The sequence below is a fragment of the Chanos chanos genome, chromosome 10 (assembly GCF_902362185.1).
Source record: "Chanos chanos chromosome 10, fChaCha1.1, whole genome shotgun sequence".
NCBI classification, from domain to species: Eukaryota; Metazoa; Chordata; class Actinopteri; order Gonorynchiformes; family Chanidae; genus Chanos; species Chanos chanos.
In genome coordinates this window covers 39965553-39984880 of record NC_044504.1, presented here as the reverse complement: position 1 = coordinate 39984880, position 19328 = coordinate 39965553, and the positions used below count along the sequence as shown (strand labels likewise).

Sequence of the window (19328 nt, the reverse complement as noted above, 5' to 3'; positions counted from 1 at the left end):
CAGTATAGTCACTCTGCTTGTTCCTGTCCTCTGCCTCCTTCTGCTCTAAACCCAGGCTAACTCCCATAGTGCTAGCAGGTCAGCCCAGCACAAAGGCTTCTATTGTGAGCATGTGTTCTACAGAACAAGGGCAACAAGGCATGAAAGGACAGATTCACAGTGAAATGAAAAGTAGGCCTACAGCTTGAACAGAAAACCCTACATCATTTTACTTCATTCTTGCTTATTCTCAGTAATAAAGAGGAACAAAATTTAAACTGGTACAAGAGCTTTGTCAGTCTGACTTGACAGCCGAACTCACTGACTTAGGGCTGTTTCAGTAAAGTGTGTTACAGAGAAACAAGGCATTCGACTGACAATGAGAGAGGAACATGGTGGCAGGCAATAATATCTGTTTGGTGGGAACCGGGTGTACACAGAGATAATCCACATGGCTGCTTTTGTGGGAGGCAGGGTTCTGTATACTGTCTGGCATGGATCATAGCGCGGCCTGGGCTGGGGCAGTCACAGAAGGCCACAGAATGCCAATGAGATCTGGGAGAGCAGCAGAGACATGTTTCATATAATAACAATAGGTGCCTAAATGAAGCCCCATAATTATGTTTTAATTTGTTTGTTTTTGCAAGAGCACAAGCCAGGCCAGTGGAGTGAAGCTGCTCATATTACAAACCCCAGTGCTCTTCCCCGGCAGGCTGAGCTTCTGCAGCAGGAGTAGAACAGAAACACCAACCCTAGGCCCTTATTTATCCGGGTCTGAGTCGTTTGATCCCATCACGAGGTGTGGAGTGACAAAATGTCTGTGCTCGGAGTGAAACATGACCCTGATATTACTGGTCATGGCTTTCACAGTGTGGACACATTGTTGCTCAGTGCTATAAAACCCTCACTGAAATCATTTTACAAACAGGCTACAGCAGACACCACCCTCTCCTTATATAGAGGATATATAGGCCTGTGTTTGGAATGAGGTGGGCCGCATCTTCAATGTACAGAAAAACAAACAAACAGATCATACATTTCACCCAGCAGTTTACAGATTAATTTACTTTATTCAGAGACAGCATGGAGGTTCTTACCAGTGTTGTCAAACTGTAACTGTGTGCAGTCGCCGCTTGTTTGCCAAGGACAACTGTAAACAGCCCCTCTCTCTGACACCGCAGACTGGTCAGATGTGTTCGCTTTGGGAGCGCCTACCAGAACACTTAATCTACAAATGAAGAGAAGCTGGCCACGTTAAGAAACAGAACGTTGCTAACGTAGCTCTATAAAAGAATATTTCAAAAGGGCTCAAATTTACGTGTGACCCTAATAATAATAATGGTATGTCTCAACGAAACTTGCGTTTCATGTCATTTGTTAACACCGCAGTAAATAAAACTGCATTTTTGAAAACAGCTCGGCCTCATTTACATTCCTGAAGATAGTGACAATCTCAGATATACGACTACTTAAAAACTCGATGTATCTTGTAATGTAGTCTTTTAAAGTCTGATGTTCCTCAGTGGAGATCTGCCATGTGAAAAGAATTTCTATAAAACACTGTATCGTAAGATAGTTCTACGCAGTGGGCTGCTTCACTCGGATAAGGGAATTGAGAGCCACAAAGTAAACTGAGACTTACTGTTTGTCATTAGGTTTGAAGAAATCTACAGAAAATCCAAAGTAACTTCCTTGAGGTCCAGAAAAAATGGAAGGTTTTTCGATGTCCAGGTTAAAAGGCACACCGTGTTTGACATATAGTAGAATTAGAGCAAAATTTAAACAACTGTTCAGCATCCTGGCTCCGATGTTTCAAAAGTCCTCTGGACTTAGACTGGCAAATACACACAAGGGCGAGGAGTTGCGATCCGAATATAGTCTCTCTCTCTGTACTCACAAACACATATGATCTGCAGTGACTCCACACTCCATGTCATGGGGTAAATAATTAGGCAACGCCGCATCGGTAAATCTGTATCCAGATTTTCATTTGAAGTGATACTGTAATCGATCACAGATTATAATACACACGATCCTCCGTCTCGGACTATATCAAAACCTAAGATTGTCAGTCGTACTTTAGGTGTTGATGTAGCGGGATCCCCCACTGTACAGGAAGTGGAGAATTACCAACTAAAACGTAGCGATGTCTACGTAACGTAAACTTCCGCAACAGTCGTCACTGGACGGCCCATGCGAGTGCTGTATATTAGGCAAAATATCCACGCTCTCTGCTTAAAACATACAAGGAGGATCCTTGTACGGTTTGCAAACGATCACACAGACGAGCTAAATCTCCATGGAAGTTTTAGGCTAGTGGTGCCGACTTTAAGTTTGGAAATGGCGCCGCCATATGTTTGAAACCGAGATGAAACAGTTTTTAATGGAAACTTAGCGTACGAGAGAAGAAAGGAAAAAGAGGACAGAAAGTACACATTTAGAGGTCAAAACAATGCACCCAATTTTGCAATGAAGACAAACAAAATTCATGCGGTGACGTCATTATTTAAGCAAGTTTTGTGCACCGTTTTAATTGCACGGTCGATTCCGCTGGCATCGCGGGATGCATTTATTGTTTATCGGTACAAGGATTCGCTGGAACCACAATTTATCCAGAAGATTGACAACTAAACTGACTAATTGGGGGTTGGAATACTTTGGTCATATTTGGATATGTGTGTGATTCACAGCGTTTGGAGCTACAATGAAGTATGCTCCAAAGAATGCACTCTGTAAATCCCCAGGGCCCAGTGCTGAGGGCTAACATGCCCTTAACATTAAGAGGAAGCAGTGATTTCATGTTGTGTTTGGATTGGCTAGCAAGAAGAAAAAATAACCTTACTTGAAATAGATCTGGGCCTACTTTAAAAACTTTAAACACTACAATCTTTGAATCTCAAGAGGGTTTTTTTCTCCCACAACACAGGGAGACAGAGAGGTGAGAGAGCTGGACCTTCCACTCTGAGCTGGGATTGCTGATCGTTGTCTTAAAAAATAAAAATCTCAAAGCCTCCTAAAGAAACTTGTCACTACTTTACCAAGGATGAAGAATTAAAACTGCTAAATTTTAATGTCTTTTTGTTTTCACACGAACCTTGTTTTTGTCAAGCTGAGAGACAGAGTTGGAACACCTTCTCTGTTTTCTTTGATTTGTCTTATTACTCAGCTGCACAGATAATAAGTGACTCCCCCATCCTCTTCAAAGAAATAAAGACACAAATAAAGAGACCAGTGATTATTTCTGTGGGCAGGGAAATTTCCCGCCTGAGCGGAAACAATCTCTCTTTTGTATCACCGCTTACCAACAGGGCGTGAGGTCCCAGAGGCTTTTGGAGCCATGTGATCTTGACTGGCTGCGTATTTGTTCTTGTCTAATGAGAACTGGACAAACAAAACCGTAGGTGGTTTGGAAAGTGACTTACTATGGTGAATGTCCCTAGAGATGAACATTAGCTGAACAAACGCCTGTGTTTGGCCTGAACATGACTCAAACAAAACTGAAGAGCAAATCAATTCAAAGCAAATATGGTGTTTAATTAGACCTAATACAGCATAAATCAGTATTTCAAAACAGAGTTAGTAGAGAGTGGCATGTTGGCCTAATGAGTGTTACTGCAGGAAGTGGGTGCAGTCCTCTTGTTTGGAGTGAGCATGAAATCAGAGGGTTGATGACTGAGGATGTAAGTACTGAATGTGAAAATAACTTTTGTGTGAAAGATTAACCCTGTGACTGTGTGAAAGACAAGCTTCTGACTGTGTGAAAGATTAACCCTGTGACTGTGTGAAAGACAACCGTCTGACTGTGTGAAAGATTAACCCTCTGACTGTGAAAGACAACCCTGTGACTGTGTGAAAGATTAACCCTGTGACTGCTTGATGGGAATCACTTGGTGAACATGGTTATAAACTGTTTTTATACAGACATTTGGAAAAAGGTTATGTAATTCTTAGAATAGCATGCTGTTCTTCAACATCATGCACAGAGCTTTCAGAAATAAGCAGTTGTGTTTGTCAAACAAGCAGAGTTTATGATGGACAGATAAAGGATGAGTGATCTGACCTTCCTATAACCCTGCAGTCAGGACAGCTGTTTTTACTCTGCAGGAAGTGCCCAAGGTGAAAACACCATGAAGACATTTTTCTGGATACTCCAAGCAGAGGGTCAGTCAAAGCTGGAACTTTCTCACGCTGGGCATCTGACAGTATCATCCTCACTGTAACCCAAAGTTCTAAGGTGTGTGATGAATCATATGGAAAGTAAGAATAGAAAGGACAGTGAGCAGCGCTCCGAGAGTCTGCTCACTGAAAGGTGGGTGAGATGGGGCTCTGTAGTTAATACACATATATAAAAACTTATTTAGTTAATACACACACATACAAGCCTCATATTCATGTGTAGGCTGAGCCTCCATTCCACAGCATCCTGTTTAGAACAGCCCTGAATCCTTGTCCTATTTACTCCCTGGCAAAGTGCACACGGACTCTATACCACTATAGCATTATGGTCCACAGTCAAAAGCTTCAGAGAATGTCCATGCATGGCTCTCTTATTAGGACAATACGCACAAGTGGTTTGTATAGATAGGGCCAGTGTTCTGCAGCCTAGTATAATGGTAGAACAGAACCAGTGGTGGTATAATGGTAGGAGAACAGAACCAGTGGTGGTATAATGGTAGGAGAACAGAACCAGTGGTGGTATAATGGTAGGAGAACAGAGCCAGTGGTGGTATAATGGTAGGAGAACAGAGCCAGTGGTGGTATAATGGTAGGAGGACAGAGCCAGTGGTGGTATAATGGTAGGAGAACAGAGCCAGTGGTGGTATAATGGTAGGAGAACAGAACCAGTGGTGGTATAATGGTAGGAGAACAGAGCCAGTGGTGGTATAATGGTAGGAGAACAGAGCCAGTGGTGGTATAATGGTAGGAGGACAGAGCCAGTGGTGGTATAATGGTAGGAGAACAGAGCCAGTGGTGGTATAATGGTAGGAGAACAGAGCCAGTGGTGGTATAATGGTAGGAGAACAGAGCCAGTGGTGGTATAATGGTAGGAGAACAGAACCAGTGGTGGCATAATGGTAGGAGAACAGAACCAGTGGTGGTATAATGGTAGGAGGACAGAGCCAGTGGTGGTATAATGGTAGGAGGACAGAGCCAGTGGTGGTATAATGGTAGAACAGAACCAGTGGTGGTATAATGGTAGGAGAACAGAGCCAGTGGTGGTATAATGGTAGTCTAGTAAGCAAATGGACCTTCTATCTGTGCAGATGAGGAGAAAAGACAGCAGCCTGTTACACATCAACCCACTGGCCCAATGCCACATCTGTTTATAAGGACTTCATCTTGTTACAATGGGCAAAACAAATTTTACATAAACATAAACATGACATTGTCACTCTCTACAGTACCTGCATAAATCTGAGAGTAAAGGTTGTCCTCTGAGGGCACAGCTTATAAATCCCATAGACTTACCTGAATTCTGCTTTTTAGGAAATGTCCCTTAAAGAAGCCTGGTTTGAAATAAAAGGCAGCGTGGGTGTAGTTCTTCATCATGCAAAATATTTCATTCTGGTCTCAGAATGTCCACTGTCACATGGACAGAACCACCTCAAGTACCCACACAGACTGACTTTTACGTTAGTATCCCATATCCTTTTATTTACAATTTCTCTTGGCATGTTGGTGCGAAGGAATTTCAATCAACTGAAAACACAAGGACAGAAAAATAACACATTCCACTTACCAGTTCATCCTTCTCTCATGAACACTCCCACTAAGTGGTTCAAAACACAAACCTGAGCGACTCGTGCTTAACCCTTTGTTGGCTTCAGATGGACCAGAGCTGTTTAAGTCATCCAATCAGTGTGTGAACTGATCTGGAGTTACAATGTCAGTGTCACACATATTCACCATCAACTCCTCATACAGACATGCTGCAAGTCAAAGTGCACAAACTCACAGAATATGGACTGAAACAATGGTTTGCATTCATTAAACTGGATCTAAGCTGGTATTCATTAATCTGGGTCTAAATTGGTATTCATTAAACTGGGTCTAAATTGGTATTCATTAAACTGGGTCTAAATTGGTATTCATTAAACCGGTTCTTGCACATTGGTGGAAAACAGGATGGGGCAGGCCATACCAAATTCCAAACAGTGCTTTAAAATTCAAAGGATTAACTGGGTTAACTGCATTAATTAAACCTTACAGCAGACAATATGGGAAAAATCCTGATGGACCAATAAATATTTTATTTAGAATACATTCCCATTTCAGATTTTTGAAGAAAGCCGTGACTAAAACCAGCTGAAAATGCCCGGCCTGGTCCCACGTTCAGGGCAGACTGCTGGAAAAAACAACCTCACGGAATAAAATGAAAGCAAAGAAAAGGCATTGTTAGACATCCTCTCTCTCTCTGTCAGATGGGATGAGGGGAACCACAGGCAGACACACTCTGACACGCTGGTTGCAGCTGTTGGTGAAACACTGTCATTCACTTGAAGCCTTGTGTAGTTCTTAGACTTGTGTAGTTCTTAGACTTGTGTAGTTCTTAGACATGCCAACGGTTCCAGTCTTACTCGTCCAGCTCCAGTGTGTTCAGCTCCTCCTCCAGTTCATCCAGGTCCTCCCCTGTGAAGAGGTTCTCATCCACTGGCACCGCCTCTGACTCCTCCTCCTCCTCCTCTCCTTGCTCCTCCTCTAGGGTGTGGTCCTCATCATGTTCTCCATTCTCCTCAGCTCCGCCTGACGCCTCGCTCAGTTTATTGTCTGTCAGAGAAATGGGCAGAAGTGAAATCAGAAGGTCCCACATGACTCTTCTCAGCCAAGGACCAAGCTCACGTTTCTCATCTGGTCAGAAACGAGGCTGGCAAGGTTACAGGACTCTGGGGCATCATGAAGGAGTGGTTGCATCACTAAATTAAACTGCAAAAGGCGACAGCTACAGCACTCACTTCCCTCCAAGTATAAACACTTCATTATGGAAGACATCATATGCAAACTTTCAAGCTAAGTCACAGAACACTAAATGATACAACAGAATTTGGACACTGTAATCAGTGCAGAGAGAAAAAGACTTAAAACTGCAGTGACTCACCATCTGTTTAGTAACAAGGTGACTCACTGTCTGTCTGCTGATGAGTACTACAGTGACTCACTGTCTGTCTGTCTGCTGATGAGTACTACAGTGACTCACTGTCTGTCTGTCTGCTGATAAATACTACAGTGACTCACTGTCTGTCTGTCTGCTGATAAATACTACAGTGACTCACTGTCTGTCTGTCTGCTGATAAATACTACAGTGACTCACTGTCTGTCTGCTGATGAGTACTACAGTGACTCACTGTCTGTCTGTCTGCTGATGAGTACTACAGTGACTCACTGTCTGTCTGCTGATAAATACTACAGTGACTCACTGTCTGTCTGCTGATGAGTACTACAGTGACTCACTGTCTGTCTGTCTGCAGATAAATACTACAGTGACTCACTGTCTGTCTGTCTGCTGATAAATACTACAGTGACTCACTGTCTGTCTGCTGATAAATACTACAGTGACTCACTGTCTGCAGATAAATACTACAGTGACTCACCGTCTGTCTGGTTTGTTGGCTGGGCCTTGGCTGTGAATCTGTCTGCTGAGGCCACAGTAATCCCTGCGTTATCCACCTCTTTAGGAATAAATCTAGCGATGTCAATATCCTGGAACTCTTCAGGCTCCTGCACCTGTGAGCAAACAAGAGGATGTGGTAGTTGTTCAGAAACACAATAAATCTGGTTTTAAAGACAAAAAACCAACAATAAATTTGTTTTTAAAGACAAAAAACCCACAATAAACCTGTTTTTAAAGACAGGCTGAGAAAACAATGCTGAGGTGCTGAGCATAGCCTACCTCCTCAACATCCTCTTCACTGTCAGACTTCTCATATTTAGTGTCGTCAGCCTCCTCATCATCATCATCCACAAGTTCAGGGCGGAACTCAAACACCTCACGTCCACTGACCTACAAACCAAACATATCCAAACCAATACCCCTCACACATCAGGGTTTTCACAGACCAGCACATCACAAAGGCACAAACAAAGAAGAAGAAGCTAAAATGCAGCACCTGGGTGAAGTTTATGAAACTAATGAGTATACTATAATGATAAAAGCAAATGAACCCCACACAGCGAGTGGAGAAACTAAACTGTAATTTGGAGCGGTTTTCCCCTGGCCCTTCGGAGAGTCAGAGGAAAAGGCTAGAGTGCTGTTCTCAGGAGAAACCTCTGCGTGTGAGACTCGGGACCGTGTGAAGGGTGCGAGTCCTGCGGAGGGGAACTGCTCGGAGCTTTTCCCGCACAAATGAGTCCTGACTGGCTGGACTCACCCCGAGTGCTTTGCCCGCTTTAAAATCAGCCTTTTTCTTCTCCATGTCCTGCTCTGCTTTTGTGATCTTCTCTTGCCTTTTCCTTTTCTTCCATGCCAAGAACGTAGCCAGAGTGATACGTGTCACGTTTGGTCCCAGGGCAGCGCGCTACAAGGAGAGAACGGAGACAAACAAGAGCAGAACATTTAAACACACTTTAAACTAGGTCTCACCATGCGCAAAGTAAAGACCAAAGTAATTCAGTGCCTTGAGACAAAGTTTATTCATACTACAGTTTCAGTTCGTTAAACTGTCCATTTGGGATGTCACAGCTTTGTACAGAAACAGAATACTGACTGGTTCTGCAGTCCTCGGTGCACCTGTACTGAACCATGAATTTTATTTCACTTCAGCTCTACTAAGTGAAGGTTTTTCACATATTTTTTTCCAAATGTGATGGCTAATCACAGGGAACACAAATTCTTAGTACAGAACATCCCATGCCGTGCTTTTGATGGTTAAGAGTAACGCTAATCGTTCTTTGGGGCTGATATGCCCTTTACTTTGGTTTTACCATCATTTTCACTGAAATCACTGGTGTGGCTTTGGTTTTACCATCATTTTCACTGAAATTGCGGGCGTGGCTTTGGTTTTACCATCATTTTCACTGAAATTACGGGTGTGGCTTTGGTTTTATCATCATTTTCACTGAAATCACTGGTGTGGCTTTGGTTTTATCATCATTTTCACTGAAATTGCGGGCGTGGCTTTGGTTTTACCATCATTTTCACTGAAATCACTGGTGTGGCTTTGGTTTTATCATCATTTTCACTGAAATCACTGGTGTGGCTTTGGTTTTATCATCATTTTCACTGAAATCGCGGGTGTGGCTTTGGTTTTATCATCATTTTCACTGAAATTGTGGGCGTGGCTTTGGTTTTACCACATTTTCCAGAGCAGAGATCACGTTGTGGACACACAACGATGTTTATTTATTTCACTCACATTTTGGATTTGTTTGTGTTCATGTTGTTATTTCGGTACGAGACTGTGCTCAGACATTAAGACGACTGGAGACCGTCATATCCTTTGTTTTCTGTGCTTTGTACATCGCATCACATGGAACTTTAGACTGGAACTGTGAGAGGACCTTTTCCCTCAGTCGCTCTGGTGCACATCACATCATTTCCTCATGAAGAATATTCTTAATATATCTTTCTTTCTTTGGAATTCACCTTATGTCAGCATCTCAGGGCATCAGAAATTACATTTGTACATGTTTACACTAAAAACAAACAAAAACAGTAGTTCTAAGTTGGCTCAATTTCCTCTCAAACCAATCTATGATACAAACCAATCTATGATACAAATCGAACCATGACCCAAAAACCATGTTGCGAGCCGAACCAGAGTAAACAGATGTAACCTCTACTCTGTGCTGGAAACATTACAGTAATTCTCTCTACTGTCAGTGAGCTTAGCTGACTTCTATAGCAGCACCAGAACACTCTGTCCTGGACAGTGAGGCATGTAATGAAACAGCAACACAAACACTCCACACTGAGCACCCCCACGACCACGCTTCACTCTTACTGCTGCTGATCTTAACATGAATCAGCCTGCTGCTGATCTTAACATGAATCAGCCTGCTGCTGATCTTAACATGAATCAGCCTGCTGCTGATCTTAACATGAATCAGCCTGCTGCTGATCTTAACATGAATCAGTCTGCTGCTGATCTAAACATGAATCAGCCTGCTGCTGATCTAAACATGAACGAATCTGCTACTGATCTTAACATGAACGCAATACGAAGGGTAAATTAACGCACAGTCCTATTGTGATCTCTGTTTATGAGGCAATAGGATCTGACTGATGCACTTATTGTAAGTCGCTTTGGCTAAAAGCATCTGCCAAACACAAAATTGTAAATTGAGTCTGCTACTGATCTTAACATGTACGAGTCTGCTACTGATCTTAACATCAACGAATCTGTTACTTAACATGAATGAATCAACACCCGCATAACCACGCTTCACCCATGCCACTACTGATCTAAACATGAATGAATCTGTACAAACACCCAAGGGCTGTGGAGTCGAAGGTTTTGTGTAGGATTTTGTGTAGGGTTTTGTGTGGGGTTTTGTGTGGGGTTTTGTGTGGGGTTTTGTGTAGGGTTTTGTGTGGGGTTTTGAGTAGGGTTTTGTGTAGGGTTTTGTGTGGGGTTTTGTGTAGTGACTCCGCGGCCCTGGGGTGTTTACTGAGTTATACAGTTGGTTTTGTGTGGGGTTTTGTGTAGGGTTTTGTGTAGGGTTTTGTGTAGGGTTTTGTGTAGGGTTTTGTGTAGGGTTTTGTGTGGGGTTTTGTGTAGGGTTTTGTGTAGGGTTTTGTGTGGGGTTTTGTGTAGTGACTCCGCGGCCCTGGGGTGTTTACTGAGTTATACAGTTGGTTTTGTGTGGGGTTTTGCGTAGGGTTTTGTGTGGGGTTTTGTGTAGGGTTTTGTGTGGGGTTTTGTGTGGGGTTTTGTGTAGGGTTTTGTGTAGGGTTTTGTGTAGGGTTTTGTGTAGGGTTTTGTGTAGTGACTCCGCGGCCCTGGGGTGTTTACTGAGTTATACAGTTGGTTTTGTGTGGGGTTTTGTGTGGGGTTTTGTGTAGGGACTCTACAGCCCTGGGGTGTTTACTGAGTTATGCAGTTGGTTTTGTGTAGGGTTTTGTGTAGGGTTTTGTGTGGGGTTTTGTGTGGGGTTTTGTGTGGGGTTTTGTGTAGGGTTTTGTGTAGGGTTTTGTGTAGGGTTTTGTGCAGGGTTTTGTGTAGTAACTCCGCGGCCCTGGGGTGTTTACTGAGTTATACAGTTGGTTTTGTGTAGGGTTTTGTGTGGGGTTGTGTGTGGGGTTTTGTGTGGGGTTTTGTGTAGTGACTCCGCGGCCCTGGGGTGTTTACTGAGTTATGCAGTTGGTTTTGTGTAGGGTTTTGTGTAGGGTTTTGTGTGGGGTTTTGTGTAGGGTTTTGTGTGGGGTTTTGTGTAGGGTTTTGTGTAGGGTTTTGTGTAGGGTTTTGTGTGGGGTTTTGTGTAGGGTTTTGTGCGGGGTTTTGTGTGGGGTTTTGTGTAGGGTTTTGTGTGGGGTTTTGTGTGGGGTTTTGTGTAGTGACTCCGCGGCCCTGGGGTGTTTACTGAGTTATACAGTTGGTTGTGTGTAGGGTTTTGTGTAGGGTTTTGTGTGGGGTTTTGTGTGGGGTTGTGTGTAGGGTTTTGTGTGGGGTTTTGTGTGGGGTTTTGTGTAGTGACTCCGCGGCCCTGGGGTGTTTACTGAGTTATACAGTTGGTTGTGTGTAGGGTTTTGTGTAGGGTTTTGTGTGGGTTTTGTGTAGGGTTTTGTGTAGGGTTTTGTGTAGGGTTTTGTGTAGTAACTCCGCGGCCCTGGGGTGTTTACTGAGTTATGCAGTTGGTTTTGTGTAGGGTTTTGTGTAGGGTTTTGTGTGGGGTTTTGTGTAGGGTTTTGTGTAGGGTTTTGTGTAGGGTTTTGTGTAGTAACTCCGCGGCCCTGGGGTGTTTACTGAGTTATGCAGTTGGTTTTGTGTAGGGTTTTGTGTAGGGTTTTGTGTGGGGTTGTGTGTAGGGTTTTGTGTAGGGTTTTGTGTGGGGTTGTGTGTAGGGTTTTGTGTAGGGTTTTGTGTAGGGTTTTGTGTAGTAACTCCGCGGCCCTGGGGTGTTTACTGAGTTATGCAGTTGGTTTTGTGTAGGGTTTTGTGTGGGGTTTTGTGTAGGGTTTTGTGTAGGGTTTTGTGTAGTAACTCCGCGGCCCTGGGGTGTTTACTGAGTTATGCAGTTGGTTTTGTGTAGGGTTTTGCGTAGGGTTTTGTGTAGGGTTTTGTGTGGGGTTTTGTGTGGGGTTTTGTGTAGGGTTTTGTGTGGGGTTTTGTGTAGGGTTTTGTGTGGGGTTTTGTGTAGGGTTTTGTGTAGGGTTTTGTGTAGGGTTTTGTGTAGTAACTCCGCGGCCCTGGGGTGTTTACTGAGTTATGCAGTTGGTTTTGTGTAGGGTTTTGTGTAGGGTTTTGTGTGGGGTTTTGTGTAGGGTTTTGTGTGGGGTTTTGTGTAGGGTTTTGTGTAGGGTTTTGTGTAGGGTTTTGTGTAGGGTTTTGTGTAGTAACTCCGCGGCCCTGGGGTGTTTACTGAGTTATGCAGTTGGTTTTGTGTAGGGTTTTGTGTAGGGTTTTGTGTAGGGTTTTGTGTGGGGTTGTGTGTAGGGTTTTGTGTGGGGTTTTGTGTAGTGACTCCGCGGCCCTGGGGTGTTTGATGCATACAGTCTCACCTCATTCTCTATCAGTTCTTCCAGAGAGATCTCCTCCTCCTCTTTCTCCTCTTTCTTCTTGTCTTTCTTCAGGACGAATCCCACGGGAAGGGCGTGACGATACATGCAGTTGTCGCCTCCACCAGGGCAAACCCAGAACCAGCCGTATTTGTTATTTTCAATGGCATCCAGGAAATATTTACACACCTAGGAAAAGCCCATCACATCCGTAAGAATAACATTACACGCAGCATTCAGCTTCAAAGAATGTGTAATTCACACTAAGGTAATGCAAGGATAATTCACATTAGGGTAATGTATGTGTAATGCATGCAAAGTGATTCCAACAGAGATAGAGGCTCTCTGATGTCATTTTGGAAGGAAATAATACCATATAATTTCAAATATACACATTAAACATGAAAAGACATAACAGCACAATACTGGCATCTGAGACGTTTCTCAAATACCACCTCATGAACTGCTGCTCCTTGAGATAAAAATGACCCGTTTTTAAAGGAGCAGTAATATTATTGTGCCTGTCACCTGATAACGTCTCAGTCATTTTAAAACACTCTCTCTTTATATATGCATGTGTATATATATGTATGTATATCCTCCTGAGACCCAGCAAAAAATTTTTTTTTCAATTTTGATTTTTTACATAAATGAAGGAAGAAGAAGTTGGCAAGGTCACACCCCCTCACATGTGATATCATTTTAAAGCCTCAGTAGTCCTCTTTGAGAATCAACAGGACTTAATAGACCGACATGTATAGTATGAGGGATATGAGCAGAAACATGATGTCCACTGCAGTGGACAAAAATGAATTGCTGGGTCTCAGGGGGATATATGTCTGTGTGTGAGAGTGTATATATACACACTGATAATATCTCAATCATTTTAAAACACTGTCTCTCTCTCTCAATCTCTCGCTCTTTATAAATAAATATATGCACACTGATAATGTCTCAGTCGTTTTAAAATTCTCTCTCTATATATGTATGTATACACTGCCTGGCCAAAAAAAAGTCTCACACTAATACTTCATTGTTCCGCCTTTAGCTTTGATTATGGCGTACATTTGCCGTGGTGTTCTTTCAATAACCTTATGCAACGTCACAACATTTACTGCCGCCCCAAGCTGCATTCATTTTTGGGTGAGATCTTGTTGGCGTCATAAAGTCTTCTCCAGCACATCCCAAAGGCTTTCAGTGGGGTTAAGGTCAGGACTCTGTGGTGGCCAATTCATGTGTGAAAATGATTCTTCATGCTCCCTGAACCACTCTTTCACAATTTGAGCCTGATGAATCTTGGCATTGTCATTCTGGAATATGCCCGTGCCATCAGGGAAGAAAAAATCCATTGATGGGATAACCTGGTCATTCAGGTACTCGGCTGACTTCATTTTATTGCCACATAATGTTACTGAGCCTAGACCTGACCAACCGCATCAACCCCAGATCACAACACTGTCTCCAGATGCTCCAAATCCAAATGGCGACAAGTTTTGGGCCAGGCAGTGTATATACATACATATATATATATATATATATATACACACAGATATACAGTGACCTTTTCCATGATTTACAAATGTCTTGGATCAAAACCTACAATCTGAGTCTTTGCTTTCTTCTTCTCGGCCTCTCCATGTTTCTTATTAACAACTTCTTCCAGCTTCTTCTCGTCCCAGTTTTCCATGGTATCTGTACGTCCACGTTATAACAAGAGTTAGAGAACACTTCACAAAGACCCTCATTTGAGGAGACAGAGTCAGGCATGAGTACAGTAGTTTTAGACAGATCGAAACGCACTACATTCCTTATCATGACTAAACGAGTGGGGTCTAATCAGACAGGAGAATGATGAATAGTGTGACTATTACTCGCCTTTTTCAAGGTCCTCATCTCTGCCATCCACATACACACTGCGCTTCTCACACTTCCGCTCCAGGGTCAGATCATGGGAGAACTTACACTTGTCTCCCTTGGTACACTGTCCTTGCTTGAAGAACACACAGAGCACTGATTTGGGATCCACACCTACACAACACACACACACAGATACAGTTAAACACAAACACACACACCTTCACGAAACACGGTGTCACACTAAATATGCTTCTCTGTGACGTAAAGGCCGATTGATACTTCTGCATTGAATCTCTGCCATACGTACAGCGTAGGTTCTGTGTAGCCGCGTACCCTACGCCGTAGCCTGGCGCGCACCTCCTAAGAAATGCAACTACATGTCGTGGCGACGCAGGCCGCAACAACCGTGATTGGACCAAATCGAGGAGGGGTTAACTGAGTCCGTACATATGAACATCTCGCCACATGACAAAGGCTGCTAGATGACCGCAAATTCCTGGAAAGAGATTTCTACAAATGTCGGTTTGGACGTCACGGAATGTACAAAGAGATGGAAGACCTTGAGGGACAAGTATGTTCACCTCCGAAAAAGAGTCACTGCGTCTCAGTCGTTTCAGTAATAGTACCTATTGTTCAACATTTATTAGTTCCAACTCCAACATGATCCGCTCAGTTTCAGTCACCATTGTTTGAAGTACAGACAGAAACTCAACACAGTGGCATAGCGTTTTGGCGGCGTAATTGCAGAGCAACGCAGACACACCAGCGCACGGGTATCAGTGCTGACAACAGCATAGGGCACCTGTGTAGGCTCTGTGTAGAGCCTGCACAGAAGTATAAATCAGCCTTAAGTCACTACATAACAACTCATGTCCACATAACAACTCATGTCCACATAACAACTCATGTCCACATTAACTCATGTCCACATTAACTCATGTCCACATTAACTCATGTCTACATTAGGCGCTTTCGGACCGAACAGTTCTAGGGTCTAATTCGATAGGAACTACCCCCTGTGGAGCTTCCCCTAGAACTACATTCGTTCTAGGGCCTTTTTTCTGTTTGCTTTCGCACCGCCAGTAGGAACGCTGAAGTGACGTAAGCTGGCCGACGGTATAGCAGCTAAGAGCTGTTGTTTACGACTAACCAGGATAGCTGCACATTTTGAAGTACAAATTTAATGACTTTTAAGACCTTTTAAATACCTCCAAAAGGAAAAAAAGAACCATTACTGCGGCAAAAGAAATCGACAAACTAGACTACAGTATACGCAATGAGTTTTATTGAATTTGAATGACAGAAATATTGATTGCACATGAGATAACCTATAACTGCCCTCTCATTAACGAAAATAAAACTGTATGGCGATAGACCCAGTCCAATGGAAAAAATAATTTCCCAATGCATTTATGCATTTACCACCGCAGTAGCAGTGAATGACTTGATGGGCATAGTACTTTTCGGGTGCTAGCATAGCGCTTGTGCCTGACCCTTGCCCGCGGCATCGTGTTTTTGTTTTTTTTTCCTTTTTCCCCGCCGCAGCCCTAAAATCGTAAGCTGGATAAACACATTCTTATTTTAGGTTAAAATGCGGATCACAGCCACACAAGCGGACACACAAGCACCTACCGAAGCGGAGTGTACGCTACCTCTTCAATGTACAAATATACATTGGACGTTGCAAAATGGTCATTGTTGGGGGATATAAAATACCTGTAAAATAAAACATAAAAACTATGTGCCCCCTGCGACAATGCCAGACATTTTGAGACATGAATATCAAAAGCTAAATGAAATACGTTCTAAGACTTTATATTTTGCATGGATCTTTAAAAATGGCGGTTGCAATCATCGTATACCTGCGTCTGGACCAATGGCTGTACACCTACGTCACAAGGTTCCTACTGCACTGAGAAAGTACCTACCCTGAAGTAGGAGCTAAAAAAGCCCCTCAAAACAGCGTTCTAAGAACTATAATCGTTCTAAGTTCCTGCGGTGCGAACACGCGAAAAAGGGGGTACTTTCTCCAACAGTTCTAAGAACTATGGAAAAGTTCCTCCGGTGCGAAAGCGCCTATAAACTCATGTCCACATTAACTCATGTCCACATTAACTCATGTCCACATTGGACATCACGGAGGTTCTCAGCATCACACTTACCTTTACTAACACTGCATACAATGAAATATTCTCATATTTAAAAGGCACTGTTTACATTCCATTATGCTCCATACTAACCAAATTAGCAGGTTACTATATTAATACTGCATACTTATGACGTGTATAAGGAATCTGAGGGAAATTTTTGATAATGTCAGTACTTCACAATACTCTTGGCCACACCAGACCTAAAAATGTGTAACATCCTTCACTCAGAGAAACGCATTTTCAGCCATATAGCAGTATCTCATCCAGACTATAGCTTCTAACACTATAGCGTCTGTCTGCCTGAGTGTTGCTTGTGTTTTCACTCTGGTCTCTGGTTACCTTTGCTAACTTTTTGGGCGGCCACAACAGGTCGGAAAAGCTCGTTCAACTCAGACAGCTCTTTCTTCTTGTCTTGCTTTTTATTCTTCTCACCTTCAGCTGCAGCAATCTAAAGGGTTTTCAAAGGAACACACTTGATAACATGGTTTCCTACAGATTGAGTACTACAGGACAGTTAAGACACTTTAAACAAAGTAATGCATTGAACAAAGACCCACTTGGCGAGCGCTTTGTTGTCCATACTTGACTTGCTGTGTGACAGTTTTGATGAACTTCTGCTGTTTAGCTCCTTTCTTGTTCTTCAGTCCAAATGTCTTATCCTCAAAACAGAAAGCAGATCAAAAATCAATAACTCTGACATTCATAATTAAACAACAACGTAACTGAACAACAACGTAATTAAACAACGACGTAACAATGAAAGTACAGAAGAGACAACATGTAAATAAAGACGCAACATTATCTGGTGTAGTGCGTAAAACAGCTGGAAAACATCGGAACCATAGCTATCGTATCCCTGTTTCACCGTGTAACCGGCATGATGGTCAGTCTAGATACGAAAAACAGTTATCCGACTCAGTTACCCAGCTCCCACCGGGAGAGGGAAAGTTGCAACATAAACAGCCAAATATATAGGGTGACTACATGATCGGGCTACCATTAACGCAGACAACTATCAAGCTAACACAGACTGCAATATAGAATCAAGGCGACAGCTACCACGCTGAGGCAACGATAGTTGAAAATTAACTGAGACATAACTATTATTAACTAACATGTGACACCTGTCTACCTTGGACTAACCACGAAGTGAAAAGCTGAGCATCGAACTGCAGGTCTATAAGGTAACCGACAAGCATTACAGGTGGTTATCAAGCAGTCAGATATGAATGGGCAAAATCTGATGAAGGCACCAGACTAACAAGGCACAGTTTGACTGCGTTCGGCCACGACATGGTAGCAACCGCTGCAGAACATACACTGTTCCTGTCACCAAACAAGGCTGGCTAACGGTTAGCTCAAAAGCTAATATTGGCATTACCATCTAATGATTCTTACTCGTTCAAAATCAAAAGAATCAGTTTGGCATTTGCCAGAACAACACATAAACCATCTTCCTATCGGGTAAAACAACAAACATATAATTTGCGAAAAGTGTAAATGATGTGACGTGTGTTTCCCGCTACCTAATTTAAGATAGCAGCTAACTTTTGCTTGTAAGCTGTATAGCAGATTGCTAGGCCCAAAACTCAGCATGGTTGAAGACTGAGCTAACTAATGTTAGCCGACATCACGTTGATGTAGTTGACTCACTTCAATGATCTTTTCTTTTTTCTTCTCTTGCGTTTTCTTACTACCTGTGGCTTGAGCTGGTTTCTTCGGAGGCATATCGGCCAAAATATACTACCGTAAAAACCCAAATTCGACCCTTTTTAGTGAATATTCGCGAGCTAGTAAGCCAGTCTCAACCACGGCATCCGGCTGATAGGAAAAAGCACACAGAGCAAGTACTGCTGGACGTATGGAATTATGGGTAACGAGCATTAAACGTGCAACAAAACCCGGCGTGCTCTTGCTGCGTAAAGGGTGAAAATCTGTTTAATGAGGAATTACTCTGTTCACTCTTTACCGCACATAGTGTCAGGAGCATTTTGTAAGGGACGCACAACAAGCTCTCTCGTCACAGCACCCTTTTGTGTTTTGACAAGTGAATTTTAATTTTGTTCAATTTACATTCATGGTTTCAAAGTATTTGTTATTGTCTTTTAAAACAAAACTCAGTCTCGTTTTGGCAGTTTCCGAAGCAGGAAGCTACGCAAGTTTCATATTGTTCTGTGGGAGAGAATTCTCATCCTGGGCCAGATATGGCTAAGATTCTAACCAGACTGTTCACTTACTTTTAAAATAAATAATCAAAGTCTTAAGAGTCTGATGCAGTATACGTTCATTGCATGAACTCAATGCACCATACAACAAACGGAGCTGGTCCCGGGAGTAGCTGAAGCAATTCTCAAAAAGCACCGATTCTTGTACATATTCTTATCGATCCCTCAAAAAAAAGGATGTGTATTGCCTTGCAGATTCCCCATCTACTCTGCAACACGTCATTATTTCATATTCTCCACTTACAACAAGCATAAGCTGTCACCAATATTCACTGCCCCTCTCATTAGTGGAATAAGACACACCATGGAATCTTGAAAGTTTCACTGTCTGCATGCTTTGTTAATGACCACAACACACCAGCAGAGGCCCCTATCTCACATGCAGCCCCTAAAGGGCCTCACAGACCTCTTCTCTTTGAGCACAAAGAGCTTGATATTTCTTGTAATACAAAAGACTGTACAGTT

At 42.8% G+C, this 19328-nt stretch overlaps 2 protein-coding genes across 4 annotated transcripts in view; both read right to left on the bottom strand.

The window, feature by feature from the left end:
- The window catches only part of itgav (integrin, alpha V), a 28293-nt gene extending 22804 nt beyond the window's left edge, over positions 1-5489 (bottom strand). Inside the window, exons 1-2 of one of the 2 annotated variants that reach the window (XM_030786025.1) lie at positions 1622-2152; positions 1077-1207 (exon numbers count right to left, since the gene is read on the bottom strand). In XM_030786025.1, coding sequence (XP_030641885.1) covers positions 1077-1207; positions 1622-1776 — 286 coding nt within the window. In that variant the 5' untranslated portion in view covers positions 1777-2152. Of the gene's footprint in view, positions 1-1076; positions 1208-1621; positions 2153-5448 lie in introns of those variants that run through there. The other variant, XM_030786026.1, reaches the window with a different exon arrangement.
- A 117-nt stretch (positions 5490-5606) lies between these two features.
- Positions 5607-18475, bottom strand: zc3h15 (zinc finger CCCH-type containing 15). 2 transcript variants are annotated; one of them, XM_030787104.1, is made up of 10 exons: positions 18292-18475; positions 17196-17297; positions 16978-17086; positions 14507-14659; positions 14232-14323; positions 12635-12820; positions 8346-8492; positions 7868-7978; positions 7569-7701; positions 5607-6747 (listed from the first exon to the last, which is right to left on the bottom strand). In XM_030787104.1, the coding sequence occupies exons 1-10, from the start codon at positions 18364-18366 to the stop codon at positions 6554-6556; spliced, it is 1302 nt and encodes a 433-aa protein (XP_030642964.1). In that variant the 5' UTR covers positions 18367-18475; the 3' UTR covers positions 5607-6553. The 2 variants fall into 2 exon arrangements, with proteins under 2 accessions (XP_030642964.1, XP_030642965.1); XM_030787105.1 differs by having other exon boundaries at positions 7569-7692.
- Positions 18476-19328: the final 853 nt, after the last annotated feature.

Bases quoted from the DNA above. Each gene is read 5' to 3' on its own strand.
- zc3h15 (XM_030787104.1), bottom strand. From the start codon at position 18,366: ATGCCTCCGAAGAAACCAGCTCAAGCCACAGGTAGTAAGAAAACGCAA. The intron at 8,493-12,634 runs GTGAGACTGTAT...CTCTCCTTGTAG, and splicing joins AAGAACTGATAGAGAATGAG to CGCGCTGCCCTGGGACCAAA. The intron at 6,748-7,568 runs GTGAGTCACTGT...TTTCTCTGACAG, and splicing joins GCCAACAAACCAGACAGACG to ACAATAAACTGAGCGAGGCG.